The sequence below is a fragment of the Penaeus japonicus genome, unplaced genomic scaffold (assembly GCF_977035675.1).
Source record: "Penaeus japonicus unplaced genomic scaffold, GWHDUDI00000001_assembly GWHDUDI00000012, whole genome shotgun sequence".
NCBI classification, from domain to species: Eukaryota; Metazoa; Arthropoda; class Malacostraca; order Decapoda; family Penaeidae; genus Penaeus; species Penaeus japonicus.
Genome location: NW_028234414.1, coordinates 25,218,261 through 25,235,760, shown reverse-complemented (window position 1 = coordinate 25,235,760; position 17,500 = coordinate 25,218,261). Strand labels below are relative to the sequence as shown.

Sequence of the window (17,500 nt, the reverse complement as noted above, 5' to 3'; positions counted from 1 at the left end):
CCTGTAAGATCTCTATATTAAACTGTAAGATAAATATATATATTCAGTAACTAAATATATACTGTATATATATATACTGTATATATTATATATTACTGTATCTATATATAACTGTAAATATATATAAAACTGTATTATATATATCTACAGTCTATAAATATATACTGTATATAATATACTATTCTGAAAATATATATATATACTGTATATATATATATAACAGTAAATATATCAATAAACTGTATAATATATAATAAACTGAATATATCATATAAATATGTATATATATAAATACTGTATATAATATAATAACTGTCAAAATATAAACTGTCAATATCTATATTCCTGTCCTATATGTATATTAATATACAATATATATATAGATACCGATATAAATATATAAACTGTAAATAATCTATAAATATAAATATCTGTATAAATATATCTAAATCTCAAATATTCTGTATATATATATACTTCCTATATATATATAAATATATCCTACAGTATATTAATATAAATCCTGTATATCTATAATATACTGTATATATATATACTGTATATATATCTATCCTGTCACTCTATCTCTTATACTGTTAAATCTAATCCTGTCTCCTATCTAATACTGTATCTATAAAACTAACGTAAAACAATCTAAATATCCAGTCACATATATCTCCTGAACAACTATCTATCACCTTAATCTAACTACTCTCCTGTAAATTAATATCAACAGAATAACTCTAAATCTCTCCATTATCAAAATAACGATATCCAGTCTCTATCAATCTCACCTGTATATATACTAAATACTGTACTTATATAAACATACAGTATAAAAAATAATAACCTGTCAATAGATATATAACAGTATATATATATATACTGTCATATATATATATACTGTATATATATATATACTGTATATATACTATAAATCTTACTGTATATATATATAATATATCTAATCTGTTCAAGTAGATATATATAGTCTGTATAATATATATAGTATATCTGTATATAGTATTATGTGGTTATACTACTGTAATATTATATATAAATAACTGTATATATATAATATATAAACTGTATTATATATATATATATGATATAGAATACTAGTATATATATATGACTGTAATATATAAGTAAAATAACTGTATATAATATTATATACTTGTATATATACTATACTGTCATATGATATATATATTTATATATATATATATATATATATATATATATATATATGGTACTGTACACACACACACACATACATATATTTACTTTTTTTTTTTTTTTTTTTTTTTTTTTTCTTATCATATTTGATTTTACAGTAGTTTTCCGACTCAGATCTTTTTATTCAATCAATCAAGAAGCAGAAAATACTATGACATCCTTTTTTTTTTTTTTTAAACGTTATATCACATTTTATGACATTCAAACATTATTACTGACATTTTAGCTCGTCACAACTACCCCACCCAGAACTTGGCAAGAATATGCACTACGTCTCAGGACATTACCCTGGTCTGGGGATATTTTCTGACCACGATAGGATGTCAACCAGCGTGAATGGGTTAACCCATTGCTTACGGGTGTCATGACACACTATTGTACAGCAAAGTGGGGTGGTGATAGGTCCTAAACGGGTGTCGAAGTTGCAAGGTATTCATTCAGTGACAGGCATAGCCTCTAACCAGCCCGGCAGGCTGTCGTCTCTGGGCCCTGCCTGAGGAAGCGAGTTTCTTGCATTCCATCAGGTAGTGCTCTAATTTGGCACTCCACGCGCGCGCCACGCGTATGGCTCACAGCGTTGCTCAACTTGCCCAATAGTGGGAATGATTTGCAACCGCACAAGGGTAGCCTATTCTTCTCAGTCTGTGCAACTGACTTCAACCACACTTGATTATTCAAGGAGAGATTATCAGCGACTTCTTAGCCTGTGGCGTCTTGGTAGTACCAGCTGGCCCAAGGGGGAGGTTCTCGCTTCCTCTCTTCTATGTCCTGGCAGGCACGCGGGGGACCTGGCCCTGCAAACCAGTTCGACTTTTACCACGCCTTAGGACTTTCTGGCTAGGATGCAACCACATAGATCACTCAAGGGTTTCTTTCTTTGTCCCCCTTCCTCCGCTAACCTTGTCAGCTACGTCATTCCCTTCAAGTACCAACATGGCTTGATGCGCATGATGATGATGTCGTCTTCCCCTATCCAGGAATGCTCTGAGACGAATGGTGAGAATCGTGGTTACCAGGTTAAACGTTATCAAGGGGCTAGGCTTTGTTGCAGACTGTCAATGGCGGCCCTAGAGTCTGTGTGTAATGACAACATTGGCCCGTCCATCTGCTGCATGGGGCCTAAAGCTCTCCATAATAGCTAACTCCGACTGCCTTGTGAGTGAGGAGGCATTGTTCAGATACCTAGCGCATAGCTTTCTCTATGCCCCTTGCTCTGCAAAACCTGCGCCCTGCAGTGCGGGTAATGGGGTCTACAGAACCATCTCGTGAAGTCGGTTTTACTAATCATTCAGGTGGTGGTGATTGATGTAATGTTCCAGCTCAGCCTCAGCCTTCAAATTAGAGGCGTGAGTACTGTGATTTTTCTTCTTGATTAGAACTCATGTACAGAAAACTCTATCAAGGAATCCATGCCGATGGCGGCTGGGACATAAGTCAGGTATTATGTGTCGTCGTTTGAGGTCTCAAAGTGTTTCAGCACTCTGGTTGTATAGGTGCTCTGTGTTGGCAAATGAGCTCTGTTCTGTGCAAGCCGACGGCTGCACTCCTTTGGCCTTAGCTGCGAGTCCAGTGGGGACTGTAGGACATTGACAAGGAACTGGGGGGCCGCCATCTAATCAATCCGTGTGTCCTTGGGGAAAAGAGTTTGGGCCTCCAAGAGGAGGTTAGTAAACCTTAGCCAAGTAGAAGTAAAAAAAAGATTAGATAGAAGAGGGAAAAATAGATAAGATAAATGGGGATGAGTTAGAGGGTTAAGGAGAAGGAGGTAGGTTAATAAAGAGAAGGTTTGAAAAGAGTGAGTGGGGGTTAGATAAGGATTATTAGATTAGATATGGCCAAGGAGAGGTGGAGAACTAGGAGTAGCGAATTAGGGGTAGATGCGGTTAGGGACGCAGTGAGAGGGTAGTGAGGGAGGGAAAGTGACAGGAGCGCTAGGATAAGAAGAAAGAAAAAAGAGGTAGAGAAAAGAGTAAAAGGGTAGAGAGAAAATAGAGTTAAAAATAGAGGGGGAAGAAAGAATAGAGAGGGATAAAAAAAGAGAAGATAAAGTATAAAGGCTTAAGAGGTAGACGATAGAAGTAGAGAGATCAGCATGAAGGTTAGCAAGGAAGCAGCGGGAAATATAGAAGTAGGAAGACCTTAAAGCACCGACCAAGGGCACCCAGAATAATCCTGGCGGCTTCGTTTTGTATGATGTTGAGCCTTTTCCTGAGTCCAGGCTTGACTGTGATCAGGGCGACTGAGGCGTAGTCCACAATGAGACGGACAGCGTGCACGTAGAAAGATCTTAGTACACATTGCCCAGCCTCTAAGTGCCGCCCCGACAGAGCTCTCATGACAGAGAGCTTTGCCTTGGTCCGGTCTAAGAGATGTTTGATCTCGAGGCAGAAGGTGAGGTTCTTATCTTATCGAGTGCCCATACCCCCCTAAGTATTGGTAGAGAAACGTACCCACCATCCAACTCTAGGACCTTGGACTCGTATGCTATTGATCACAGACTTTATGTTTCAGCGTCAGATGCCCTTTGATTTGGCTGCTGAGTATCTTCAGGCCGACTCTTGCAGCATAAAATCACTCAGAATAGCTATGGTCCTAGACTCAACGTCTGGGCCTTTTCTGACTGGATTCACATTTCTTCTCACCAGTGGAGATAATTGTCTAGATGCATCTGCATATGAAATATCATTGGCCACCCCGCTGGGAGTGGGAATGTCGAGAGTGTTTAACATGAGGTGTAAATGTTATGACAGAGCCAGGTCTAAGTACCCCCTCTGAAAGAAGAGTTCACTTGAGGGTTGCCATTCTCGCAGAGGCAAATACCTGGAAAGTGTGATGACCTTGGAACTTTCCACTCTGGCAGACATCTGTTGCCGAAAAATAACCGCCATATCCCAGCAAGCAGTGTCTGTCACTCCTTCTCACGATCACGCTCTGTCCCTTGTGAAAATCAGGATCTGAATGGCTAGCATGTTTTTGCCAGTTCAAAAGATAGTCCTTCTCGCAGGTCAAGAAGACAATGACAGCGCTGCTGATGGGATTGCTCTAAGCCCCTTGTGAAACCCGTAGTAGAGTGTTCATACGTGAGTCCCAGCTTCCATTGGAGCCGATTCAGTATTTTTTTCTCTGCTGTCTTTCCTCAGACAGCTGAGCAGGGAGATGGGGCGGTAAACCATCCTGGCTCCTTATATGGGTTGGGGATGGGAAATTATATCAGCCCCTTTCTTCCAGCACTGTGGCAGCGAGGAAGTTTCCGCAGGCTCTTGTTGATGAGATGCAAAAGTGCAAGCTCACCTTCATGTCCTAGGTGGTGGAACATGATGGGGTGGGCAGATCCCATCGCAACCCGGGTCTGTTGGCTGACCTGGACTGGTCTTTGTATGTCTGCCGTAATTCCCTCAGAGAAAACTGGCCATCTGTATCATCAGCTCAACTGCCTTTTCTCTGATGAGGCATTAACCTGCCTGAGGAGCAGTTCTTCTTGAGAGAGCATGCTCCCTCAAACTCTGCTGAGGTAACCAACAACGCTACTTGTTCTATGCAGAGAACGTTCGAGTGTCAGTCCTCTCCGCCGCTGACCGCTGGTAATGGTGGGTCTTTTGGGGGGCTGAGCAATTCGTGGCCCGTCTGATGCCGGTTCCACAGTTCTAGAAAGGGAGGTTTTGGTGCCAAAGGACTCGCAACTCACTCCAGCCACTTTTCCTCGCTTGTAAATCTGCCTCTTAGCAGTTTCCTGAGCATCCCTGAGAACCACTCTGGACGCGAAAAGTGCTCTATCTGCACATATTGATTCTGTGGGTTGACCTCCTATAATCTCCTCATTTGTTAGTAAGCCAGGCGTCCTTGAAACACCCGGCCCACGTGATCTTAGACGAGTTTTGGGATGGTTTTATTCTGAGGCTGCCTTGATCTATGGCATTTACTAGTCTGGCCTCCAAGTATATCCACATTATCATTAAGTGAGGAGTCACTGGTTTTGAGGCACTTGGCCAGAGCCTCCTGGGAAGGCTTTTCCATTTTGGCTCTTTCCCACCTTTCCATCGAGGATTGTGCTAGACATGGGTGGCCGGGCCACATCACCAAGATGGTGGTGACTATAGCCCATAATGATCGCACAATCGTGTGCAGTGTTGTCCACAGAGCAACTAATTCTCTCGACCAAGGCCTCCTGCTCGTGACAAAGGTGAGGTCAAGGACCCCCCCCGCCAATGTGCGTGGAGGCTCCTAGGCTGTTGAGTGACAATCTCTGGGCGTGACTCCTAGCACACTTCGGCTATACTGGCAATGCCCTGCCTACATCACAGTCCTCTGATGGAGCCTAGGATGGTTGGTGGGCATTAAGAGTCCCCCCCTATGAATCAATTAAGCTCTTGTTGTGCTGCAGCAGCACAGCTTCTGCACTGATGTCTAAGCCCCTACAGTTTGGCCTGCTGTATACATTGTACAACTTGAGAGGATCCCCAGCCAAATGGATCTCAACAGCAAGGGATTCGACACCTCCACACTGCCCAGGATCGGCAATCAGGGAGCAGGGGATAGTCGACTTCACAAGGGTAATCAAGCCTCTGGTACCTTGCGTACTTGGCAGCACAAAGGGATGATATCTCGAGAAGCGTACAGATTCCCCTGTTAGCGTCTCTTGGAGCATGACAACATCAATGTTCCGAGATCACATGATCGCATGGTTAGTGGTTAGAGGTTAGTGGCCATAGTGCTTGTCTGCATTCACTATGTCATTGACATCGAGGTATTTGGTCTCTGTGTTCGACACCTCAGTGTGGGTATCGTCAGACATTTCAGAGTCTGACAACTCCTTGGTGAGTTCCTCACTGAGCGTGATTTCCTCACAAGACTATCACTCGCTCGTCCTAGACAGTCGATGTATGAAGGGCTGGGTCTCTCTTGAGGTGGAGTATTCTTCCCTGGTCGCCTTGGCCTTCCTTTTGGGTGGCCCGTGGCTTAATCCTCATAGCCTTTGGGGTTTGGAGGCGCAGCTCTGCCAGTGTGGTCTTGGATCGCAGTTTGTCAGGGGACGACAGGTCGGTGCGTCGCCCTGGGGGTTTGTGGGGAGGGAGTTCTCGCCCTGGCTGAGTTGGAGTGGAGTTTTGGCCTTGGGCCAGGCTATGCTCCATTTCCTTTCAGGGCTAGCGACGGTCTGAGTCATTGCTGTCATGGCTACCTCGACTGCCTTACTCCATCTCCCTCGCTGGTCCTTTCCCAAAGACAAACCAGAGCATAGAAGGTAACGAATGTCCATTGATGTCCCCAATGCAAAATATAATGCCCAATGAGTGGACCAATGTGTTGGCATGCTGATGCCATCCGCAACTGCTGGTGACGACTTGAGTCTTCAGCAAGGAGCGTCAAGTCCTTCTCTGTGAACAAGTCGTCTCTCTCTCCGCTCTGTGGGAGTTAGCCTTTGAGGTGTTCTACTTTCCCAGACTCCTTCCGGGTCTGTTTCCATCTCTGGAACATCCACCAGCCCACGCCAAAACTCTTTTGTGTTGGAGGCGTCCAGTGCTGGTTTCGCTTTGTGTGGCGGTGTACTGTCTCCGTTCCTCTTAGGAGTGGGGAGTCCCTTACCTCAACGCTTTGTTCTGCCCCCAGACATACAGTGCCTAGAGGGGGGCGGGAACAAAGTCTGGTTGTTTTGCAACGATCTCTTGCTGCCAAAGAGCCTCTTCCTTTCTAACAGAACATCCGAGGCTCCAGGCATGGTGTTTTTTTATGGCAGTTTGGGCACTTGGCAGTGATGTCTCGCTTGCCATCTTTGTGTGCTTTGAAGCTCACCTCTGTTCTGTGTGGCTTTTGGGTGGCCGTGGCTTCCTCATCCTTTGGGGTTTGGGCGCAGGCTCTGCCAGTGTGGTCTTGGTCGCAGGTTTGTCGGGGAGACAGGTCTCGCCCTGGGGGTTTGTGGGGGAGGGAGTCTCGCCCTGAGTTGGAGTGGGAGTTTTGGCCTTGGGCCTCATGTCCATTTCACTATACAGCAGTCGACGGTCTGAGTCCATTGCTGTCCATGGTTCTACCTCGACTGCCTTCTCCATCTCCTCGCATGGTCCTTCCCAATGCGAATCGCAACTGCTGCTGTGAGCGACTCTGTCTTCAGCAGGAGCGTCAAGTCACTTCTCTGTGAACAGAGTCGGTACTCCTCCGCTCTTGGGGAGTAGCCTTTGAGGCGTGCTTCCCAGACTCCTTCCGGGTCTTGTTTCCATCTATGGAACATCCAGCGCGGCCAGAGCGGCCGGAAACTCTTTTGTGTTGGAGGCGTCCAGTGCTGGTTTCGCTTTAGGGGGCAGGGTGCTATCCTTCCTCTTAGGAGGTGGGGAGCCCTTACCCCTTTGTTCTGCTGGGTTCGTCTGCCCCCAACATAAGTGCCTAGACGGGGCGGGAAGGAAAGGGGGGGGGGGGTGGGGGAACAAAGTCTGGTTGTTTTGCAACGATCTCTTGCTGCCAAAGAGCCTCTTCCTTTCTAACAGAACATCCGAGGCTCCAGGCATGGTGTTTTTTTATGGCAGTTTGGGCACTTGGCAGTGATGTCTCGCTTGCCATCTTTGTGTGCTTTGAAGCTCACCTCTGTTCTGTGTGCCTGACTACAGACACCACATTTCGGCTTTGCAGAGCAAGTGGCCTTGTGGTGTCCGTACTTCTGGCACGTGAAGCATCGGAGTGGGTCTGGGACATATGTCCTGAGTCTGTAAGAGCCCCAATTGCCAAGATTCAAGGACACAACTGGATCTCCCTCCAAAGTGACCAGGACTTGCCTGGTTGGGTGCTTCCCTTTCGAGAGTCGAGAGGCTCCCACCACCTTGGAATGAGCAGTGATGACCTCGAGGTCATACATCAGAGGAAAGCCAAGAAGCACCATCTTGGACTTCCTCTCTTCGGGAGTCAGAGCCAACAGGCTCACCTTCAATGCGTACATGACGCGACATCGGGGATCTGCTCACAGTTGAAGTGCGCACAGTCATGAAATATTATGGATGTAAAAGTGCTAGCTCTAGAGCTAGCCTAAATTTGCATTTTATGATGTATTTATGGAAAAATATTGTTTGGGCTAGTCTGCGCTACCTAGAGGGCAGAGAAAACCCTTTCCCCGTCCTTCTGATTTTTAGACGGTACCGCTAGTGTTGTAGACCACCTGCCTTGACGACCAGTTAGGTCATTAGGCACCTTGTCAGCAATAGGTTAATTACTTGTAATCATAATAGGAACATATTCTTGCTCTTGTATTTGATATTGCATTTATTATTTGCTTAATGTTCAAATTTAATGGCCATTTGATGAACCAAGAAGGCTAATGTGTTAAAATGGAATTATGATTCAACTCACATTCATCTTACTGTTATTGGCGTTCTCATTGTTCTCTTATTCTGCTTTACAGGGGATACTACACTTGAGTTGACACTACCCAAGTCTTCAGAAGGGGTTAGATGGAAGAAGCTTTTGGAAGAGGATAATGTAAGCGGAGAGGAAGTTTTTGATCCACAGTTGATAGAAGAGGTTAATCAGAGGCTTGCACACCTCACATCTGATAAATTGGTGAGTTAGTATGAGCTGATAATATTTTTTTAGGATACTTATTGATATTGATATTATTGTCATCGTTTATAATATCTTTATTGGTATCATCATCATCATTACTAGATTATTATTATGAATTTCCTTCCATCCAGAGCATACACAACATCTAGTCATACAATCACCTTCACTTCTATTACCTTTTTCATGTCTCTTTCTCCCATGCACTCAGGATGATAATCCAGACCTCGACAAGCCGGCTTACAACCCAGAGCAGTTGGAGGATTGTGATGAGGCTCAGGAAGACTTGCTCCTCCTGCACTTAGATGGGAACTCACACAAGACAGATTCCCTGGGACAACTGGGAGCAACGCAGCACCTCTTCAATTCTCAGGTAAGAGTGACTTGTGTATCCTTCTCATGAGGGTGTGAGATGCTGTTGCTGTAATTTTCAGTAGGTGATGTCTAATTGCTGTATTTAATTTGTATCTTTCAAAAATAATATTATTGTCTTCTTTCTAGAGTATTATTTTTCTCATCCTTTCATATGATTTGTTTTATATTTGCATAATTGAGGATGAAACACAGAATATAAAGGTCATGAAAAATGCACATATAATCAAGAGAAAGAGAAACCCCATGCTGAATACTCATTGAAATTTACTTCTCTCAATGGCCAAGGTTCAAGGTTCAGTTCTCCCAGCCTTCTGCATTCGAAGTGATGTTGATGGCATTCTATGGCTACCTGAGGCAGACAGCTATACCCATGTTGCAACTTTCAATGCTTTTGGCTATGTGAAAGCTTCAAAAACTATGGCCAAATTTACCTGTGCTTCTGCTGGTAAGAGAGCATTGTGAAAATGATAAATTAGACAAGAGTTTTTGCTTTTAAAGGATTATTGTGACTCATAATGAGTTGGCTAATGTGAAATCAAAGCTAATATAATATTAAATAAGAATATTGAAAACTATAAATACTGATATAATAAATGAAAAACAAGGTAGCTATTGCAAAGTTTCTGGATTTTCAAAAACCAAAGTAATGAGTGAATAAAACTGACAGGTGGAGAATGTTTACTGGTTCATACGCCAGCCCTAATACATTTCTTATCCACAGACAACTCCTACGTAGCTATCGCAGATGTGAAGAGCCACATTTACGTGTTCTTCCAGTCAGAAGCATACAGTGGAGAATTACGCAATCGCAAATCCGGCAAAAGAATGAACACTGTAGCACGGCAGTTGGTGATCTCAATGAAGACTCATGATGAAATACTAGGGCTTCACTGTGATACTGATGTGCTGTTTGTGCTAACAGAGAAGACACTTTATGCTTATGCCTTGCGTAGTTAGTTATTATGATGCCATGTTTATAATATTGAAATGTCTGTCTGGTTTGTCAGATGTGAAAAGTTTCTTTTCGTGTAACATACATGGACTGTAGACCTAAAATATGTATGTGAAATATTGTTTATTAAGAAAGTAAAAGTGTTTGTGCAAGGAAAGGAAGACCATGTGATGTGGTTTCAATTGTATGAGAAATCATTCCATTTAACCCATTAGCAGCGGATGGCATGATTTGGTGCAAAGGCAGAGTCGGTGATAGACGCGGATGGCACCATGCCAGACATGTAATTCAGCTATCCTACTGCACAGACCTTTTTTTAATACCGCAACCAATGGGTTAAGAGTAATTTATACAATAACAAGATTTGTTTACTAATTTCAAGAATTACTGTGAATTCTGGCTTCTTGTAAATTTGATAACATGTTCACCAACAAATAAATGTGTGCATGGATATAATGTGTAATTATTCTACGCTAACTTGTTTTTTTGTTTGTCCGTTTTTACTTCTGTTTTAATTCCATACACTATCAAAGTCTGATATTTCAAACATAGAGACAGGCTGCTTTATGATCCGCTTGCTATACAGGTGTAGAATCTTATGGCTCCAGCAACAGCCTTCCAAAATTGCTTTTGGTTGCTTTTATTTAAGAACAGTAATCAAGTTGTCCAGACACAGCAAGGAAAAATATCCTCACCACACTCTAAATTTTTGTGTTGTGTAGGCAACCTTGAAATGAATCTAGATGCAGCAGCAATGCACTCTGATTATTTCACAGTGCCATTGGGTTAATCAGAGACAGCCAAAAGATTTATTATAATGAAGGCATTTTCAAAATGATAAGAGATTGCCTATTTCATTTACTGAATGTGATGAAGCTAAAAATAATAACCTTCCAAAATTACTGGACACTTCTTCCAAATACATTCTTTACCTTTAAATAGCATCTGAAAACATAACTTAGTATTCTGTATTATATGTTTATGATAAGTAAAGTTCTCAATAAAAGTTTCCTAAACAAATAATAGAATATATTCTATGCCAAGAATGGTTGCCTTGACATAGAACACACCAATGTAGAAATTACAAACCTGTACTACTGTAGTATAAAAAGAAGTGAATACCTTTGGGATTCGGGGTATTTCCCATAAATAGTGAAGATAGTGATTAGATTCCAAACAAGAATAATTCTGTATGAAACAAGCAGATTTTGAAGGTGAATATTCACCAGTCATTCATTCCAGTTTCTTGGAACAACAAAAAAAATCTAAACAGGAAATCCAATACAAAGTTTCATGCAGTGTAAAGTGCCAAAATACTGAAGTAACTAACTATAAAAATGTAAATAAGAGTTACATTAACCCACTGTGAACAGATGATAGATTTGCTTGCCCAGTCTCTAGGATGGGTTTTATTTTAGAGCAAGGCAGGTCCATACAACATACTTTGACACTCCTGACTCTCTTTCTGTCATTCATTGTGAAACTAGAGCCATTTTTGTCTTAATATTTATGTGTTTTATTGTGTTTAGAGACTATATTTGTCATATGACAGGCTCTATCAATGCTGCAGTTGACTAAAATTGTAGTATAGGATCCATATCAGCTCATTATTGTCTTATATAGTCAGTGTGATAGAAGTATTACTGTTTTATGGTAGTACAAAAAGCAACTTTTTTTTCATATTCGTTATGAACGAATATGAAACACATAATCATCTACAATGAAAACAACATGGAGAGGTAGTGAAGAGGAAGGAAGCCTGTGCATATGATTGCGAGTGCCACAGAAAAAGGCATCCCCACTGGCACAGGGGTACATTGTAGACACTGGGCATTTGTTTAAGTTTCCATTCCTCTTCTCATTCTGCCAGCACATCCTTCATCTTCATCTTTAGAACAAAAGGTTGGCATCTTGCTATGTGCCATTGCTCTATAAAGATAGTGCTTGATAGAGATTGTGGATGAGTGTCATTCAAGGCTCTCTCCTGCTGGTGCTAAAAGAAAGTAGTGCCATCTAGGTTTTGGATGTTAGGTTTGCTTAATATTACAGTAATTATAGTAATTATGACTGTAATAATTATCCTCACTCAGTCCTTAATCATAGCACAGTGATCCCAAATCCCCGAATGCCATGTACGTCATGACGCACATCATCAGGATGTGTGGAGTAAGAAAGATATAATTTTGTATAGTTTGTTATTAATTATGCTAGTAATTAGATACTACTATTGATGCAATACAGATACAAAAATATTTGCAAAAATGTATTTTATCTTACTCTAATAAGGAATCATCCAAAATATAATATATATATAATTCATAAAATATTGCTGGTTCCATTTATTAACCCTCTCGTGACGGGTGGTACACTACTGTACCGCGCATATTAGGCCCGTTCGCTGGGGACGCGATACGGCGTCGTTTATTCAATTGATTTAGGCCTATGCGTTCGAGAGCCCCGGCATTGTGACATGCAAGGCTGGAATGCCCCCGGCATGAATGGGTTAGCCCACTCACAACGGGGGCATTCCAGCCTTGAATGTCACAATGCTGGGGCTTTCGAGTGCTTAGGCCTAAATCAATTAAATGGCTGGCACAATATTGTGCCGCCCGGCCACTGGGCTTTTGAAAGAGCGGTACAGAAGTGTACCACCCGTCCAGCGAGGGTTAAGACACATCAGCAATTATAGATCAACAAAACCCTACATAAACTTTAAAAATTCATAATTTTTTCTGGCAGTTTACTAATAATATTACAATCCAACAAAACCTTTTATTTTCGTTAAGATTGCAGAGCCCAGAATATACGCAATCTTTGGAAAATTGCGCAACAGGAGTCGGAATGTCTGCTTTGCCATCAGTATCTTAAGATCCCATGACGTACTGATTACCTCACCCTCCCGCATCTCGACTATTGCCCCATCTTCTCCAAGGGCATATTCATAGGTCTTAAAGATCGGGAAGGAGAAAAATAAGCGAGGGATGACCACAGCCCAGATCTCCTTTAGGTGCAGAGGAGGTAGTTCTACCCCTGCAAGTGTTGCTAGGTCTTCCATATATGGGAATTGGTCATCTTGTAAAATGTGGTACTGTTTGTCTTTCCATCCTTGCTTCTTCCTCTCTTCAGCATGGGCTTCAATCTCTGACTTCATTTCAGCTGTCTTTGGTAAAGGAGCTTTCCCTGTTAAAGTTGCTAAGAAGTATTGTACCTGTGAAAAAAAAAATGTATCTACTGTATTTATATAAATACTGTTTAGAAAAACCTTTCTACTTCAGTTTCCAATTTTACAAGATACTGTAAGCAGAATATGTATCTGAATAGCATAGTTAACATTTTCTAAGGATAAATTTCTACCTGGTAGTTGATCAGTGGGAATACAATGGCACGTGATGGGATTCCTATAAACCCCATCGTAGGAAAGGAAGCATTGACAATTTGCTTGTACAGTGGCTTCACATGATTATTCTCAACAGTAATGCCACATCCATTTTCAAGAAATGGAAAGGTATATTTATAGCCTGAAATGTATAAATTAAAGAGATGTGACCTTAATATAATATCATTTATAAAAAAAAAAAAAAAATGATAATTATTCATAATAACAGCATCACACCCTTAATAAAATTTAAGGCTCGAATATTACCTGTGCAGTATATTATTGTGTCTGCTTCATGGAAACTACCATCTTGAAAATGAAAGCCATTTTCTGCAGCTTTCACTATACCCGGAACTTGTTTGATATTTGGAGGAAGTTCAGAAGGGAAGGGAACTGGAAGGTTGTGAGAGAGAAGTACCTGGAATCAAGGATCCAAAACTTAAAAAAAAACTCATACTCTACAAAGTTAGTACTAAACAGCAATAAACAGTGATATGATATTTTTCAATCAGAAGAAAATATAATCATTTATGCATCCAAAATCCTATATCTCTAACAAATATGCTCCCTATTTCCATCCTTCTCACCTCCTTTGCAAGAGCAGACACTTCCATTAAAATATCCATCCCAGAAGGTCCAGCGCCAAGAATTGTAATTCTAGAATCTCTATATGGTGAAGGTTCACGGTAGTCATGACTATGAATCTTTCGACCCTTGAAATTCTCAATCCCTTCAATGTGGGGCTTTTCGGGTGTGGAAAAGTGCCTGAAGATATTTCATATCATATGACATATATCAATGTTAGTTTCATTGAGTTTAATAATCAAGATTTAAACTATTTTGATACATAATATTTATGTAAGAGCAAGTCTGTTTGAGGAATTATATAAGTAATAGAAATGTACAAAGAAATTTTTGTGATACAAAGAAATGTTCTTTAAAAGAATAATTTTCTGTACTAATATTGCAACTTTATCATCAAATACTAAGCCTTAAATTTCTAAAACATTTCTACTATTATTTATCCACTTCCATAATCATATGTTGTTAGTAGTTTACAAATTGGTTCTGTGTAATGATATGATATGATATTACCTTTTAAATCATCATTCTGTGGTCATGCCCTTTGTATGAACTCAATGCTGCTCTGCCATAAGATATGGTGCTTTGCATTACAGAATAAAGGAATACATTTGATAACAATAACTCTCATTATTTCTATTTCATCAATTTTATAATTAAAAGAAAACATAAAAATTGCTTAGGAATACATACCCATTGCAAATGAGCAAGGCATCACAAACAACAGTACAGACTACACCACTTGCCAGATCTTTCACAGTGACGGTCCATGACGGCAAGCCATCATCACTCTCCAGTGCGGCCACATTCTCTACATGGTGACCAAGCTATGAAATGCACAATGCTCATCAAAATTATATTTGTTGAATTTAAGAGGGGAAGATTAATCTATATTCTGTCCTTTATCATGCTTGGTATGAAGCTAATAAAAAATACTGTATTGTTATCAACCTTACATGGTAAAATGGTATACACTAAAATGACTTTACCTAATTGTGGAACACAAAGTTTACCACAGAACAGTCTTGAAGGAATACTTATATTAATTAGAATTCAATTTATCAGACTCTGACAAAATATGTTCCAGTATACAGATGCTAGACATGAGATTAAAGATTAAAGATTATTAAAGTTTATTCAAATCTAAACCACATGTAAAATGCAAAAGTCAGAGAAATGTTAAAAAAGCTAAAGATTTTTTTGCATAAAATTTTCCCAGTATTTATCATGAATAGACATTTGTGTTGTCTAGAAAATGTGGACCAAATGAAGAGGAAATTTTAGAAGAAAGCATGAATTCTAAGTAAATATATTATTTCAAAACTCATCCAACAGATTAAAAGACACGAGTTTATGCATAAATAAGCATAATGATATCAGAGACTTATAACTTATATTTGTAAATTCATAACTTATGTGTTATGAGAACATGTAAAATAATCAAAATAACATAAGAATTTATTTTCCATAAAGAAAAAAAAAAAATATATATATATGTGTATATATATATATATGTGTGTGTGTGTGTGTGTGTGTGTGTGTGTGTGTGTGTGTGTGTGTGTGTGTGTGTGTGTGTGTGTGTGTGTGTGTGTGTGTGTGTGTGTGTTTATATATATATTGATATATAGAGATATATATGTATATATGTATGTGTATATATATATATATATATATATATATATATATATATATATATATATATATATATATATATATAATATAACATGTATATATATATATATATATATATATATATATATATATATATATATTATATATATATATATATATATATATATATATATATATATATATATATATATATAATATATATATATTATATATATATATATATATATATATATATATATATATATATATATATATATATATATATATATATATATATATATACATGTATATATATATATATATATATATATATATATATATATTATATATATATATATATATATATATATATATATATACATATATATATATATATATATAAGATGGATCTCTGAAAAATATATAGAATCACCACAAAATAAACAACTGAAACAGAGAAGTTGAACAGTAAAGAGCAGCCACTAACCTTACTTTGATAGAATGAAATCTTCAAAAAAACTTACTTTGATATATGGATGAAGCTTGAAGTGATCAGCATAGTCTTCCAGATACTTGAGAACAACTGTATGATGAGCAAAGGACTCTACCTCGTTTGGGAAGTCAAAATCCGGAAATTTCATAATGACTTTTGGTATATCAGTCCTTATGATGAAAAAGAGGGAGTCATCACATTATTTGACCACTTTATGAAAAGAGAAAAATCTGCCACAAGATAATTCAAGGTTGAAATATAAGATATCATCAGCCTGGCTGCATAATTAATTATATTTACCATATCAATTTATAATAAAAACATCAAAATAAAGTATACTAACAATTACAAACATTCTGCCACAAGTGCAAATATAAAAAAAAAAATATCAATACACAGACAACACACCTAAGACTCTGATACATGCTTGAGTGTACAGGAAAGCCCTTGCTATCTGTCCCAACATCCCCGGAGAGTCTCCACGTCCCACCAATCTGTGACGACTGTTCCCATACTATTGGGCTTAACTCCTCTGAGGCCAAGATGTGTCGAGCAGCACAGAGACCAGCTGCTCCAGCTCCTATGACACCTATCACCTTCATGGTTCTGTAAGAGTAATTGGAAAAAATAACTAAGAATTTGTGACAGTGTTCTTGTAGTTGTAAAAATGAAAAGACTTATCTGAATACTTGTTTTTTTTTTTAAGTAGTATTTTTAATTTGTATTTTTTTTTCTTTCTTTTTTTAATGAACATCTAGGGTTTACTGATGTGTAGAAGATACTGATTACATGCCTTTTAAACACAGTCTTTATTCTATTTAATTTTGACAGGAACATACAACTATCTAAATGTGTGTTTAGCATATTGATGTTTTTTTCCTTTTGCTTGTTCATTTGAAAAATTGTAATTCATTTTGAAATATAGTTTCAAACCAGCAACAGGGGTTGAATAAAATTGAAAGTACAATAATCATCAATAAATATTTTTCAAAAGACAAATAATATAATTCAACCAAATAAAAAAACAGCAATTTTTTCCTCAATTCATTTAGAGAAGAAATACACATTACAAGCTAACCTTCTCTTTCATTAAAGTCAATATCATAATCATTAACAAAGAACTAGTGTCACATACATTTCTTTCTTCCTTTATATTTATACATATATTATTCATTTCAATGTTCACATATACCGTCCAGTGGGGAAGTAAGTTAGCTTTTTTTCTCTCAATTTTCTCTCAACTCTTCTTCTTAATTCAAATAAAAGATTGATATATGATAATGAAAATAAGAGTAAAGATATCACAAGTTCTGAAACCTAAGAGACTACCTTAAAA

General features: G+C 38.8%; 2 protein-coding genes across 6 annotated transcripts in view; one reads left to right on the top strand and one right to left on the bottom strand.

Annotated features, from left to right (window-relative positions):
- LOC122242185 (nudC domain-containing protein 1) overlaps positions 1-10,555 on the top strand; it is a 19,639-nt gene extending 9,084 nt beyond the window's left edge. The window contains exons 7-10 of the mRNA XM_042999411.2: positions 8,618-8,775; positions 8,987-9,148; positions 9,436-9,595; positions 9,872-10,555. Coding sequence (XP_042855345.1) covers positions 8,618-8,775; positions 8,987-9,148; positions 9,436-9,595; positions 9,872-10,107 — 716 coding nt within the window. The 3' untranslated portion in view covers positions 10,108-10,555. The remainder of the gene's footprint in view (positions 1-8,617; positions 8,776-8,986; positions 9,149-9,435; positions 9,596-9,871) is intronic.
- A 1,728-nt stretch (positions 10,556-12,283) lies between these two features.
- The window catches only part of LOC122242189 (uncharacterized), a 6,054-nt gene continuing 837 nt past the window's right edge, over positions 12,284-17,500 (bottom strand). For 3 of the 5 annotated variants that reach the window (XM_086542649.1, XM_086542647.1, XM_042999414.2), the window contains exons 2-8: positions 16,573-16,770; positions 16,196-16,334; positions 14,754-14,887; positions 14,066-14,243; positions 13,746-13,896; positions 13,457-13,620; positions 12,284-13,310 (exon numbers count right to left, since the gene is read on the bottom strand). In XM_086542649.1, the coding sequence (XP_086398775.1) occupies positions 12,855-13,310; positions 13,457-13,620; positions 13,746-13,896; positions 14,066-14,243; positions 14,754-14,887; positions 16,196-16,334; positions 16,573-16,766 (1,416 nt within the window). In that variant the 5' untranslated portion in view covers positions 16,767-16,770 and the 3' untranslated portion in view covers positions 12,284-12,854. Of the gene's footprint in view, positions 13,311-13,456; positions 13,621-13,745; positions 13,897-14,065; positions 14,244-14,753; positions 14,888-16,195; positions 16,335-16,572; positions 16,771-17,242; positions 17,264-17,299 lie in introns of those variants that run through there. The other 2 variants (XM_086542648.1, XM_086542650.1) reach the window with 2 other exon arrangements.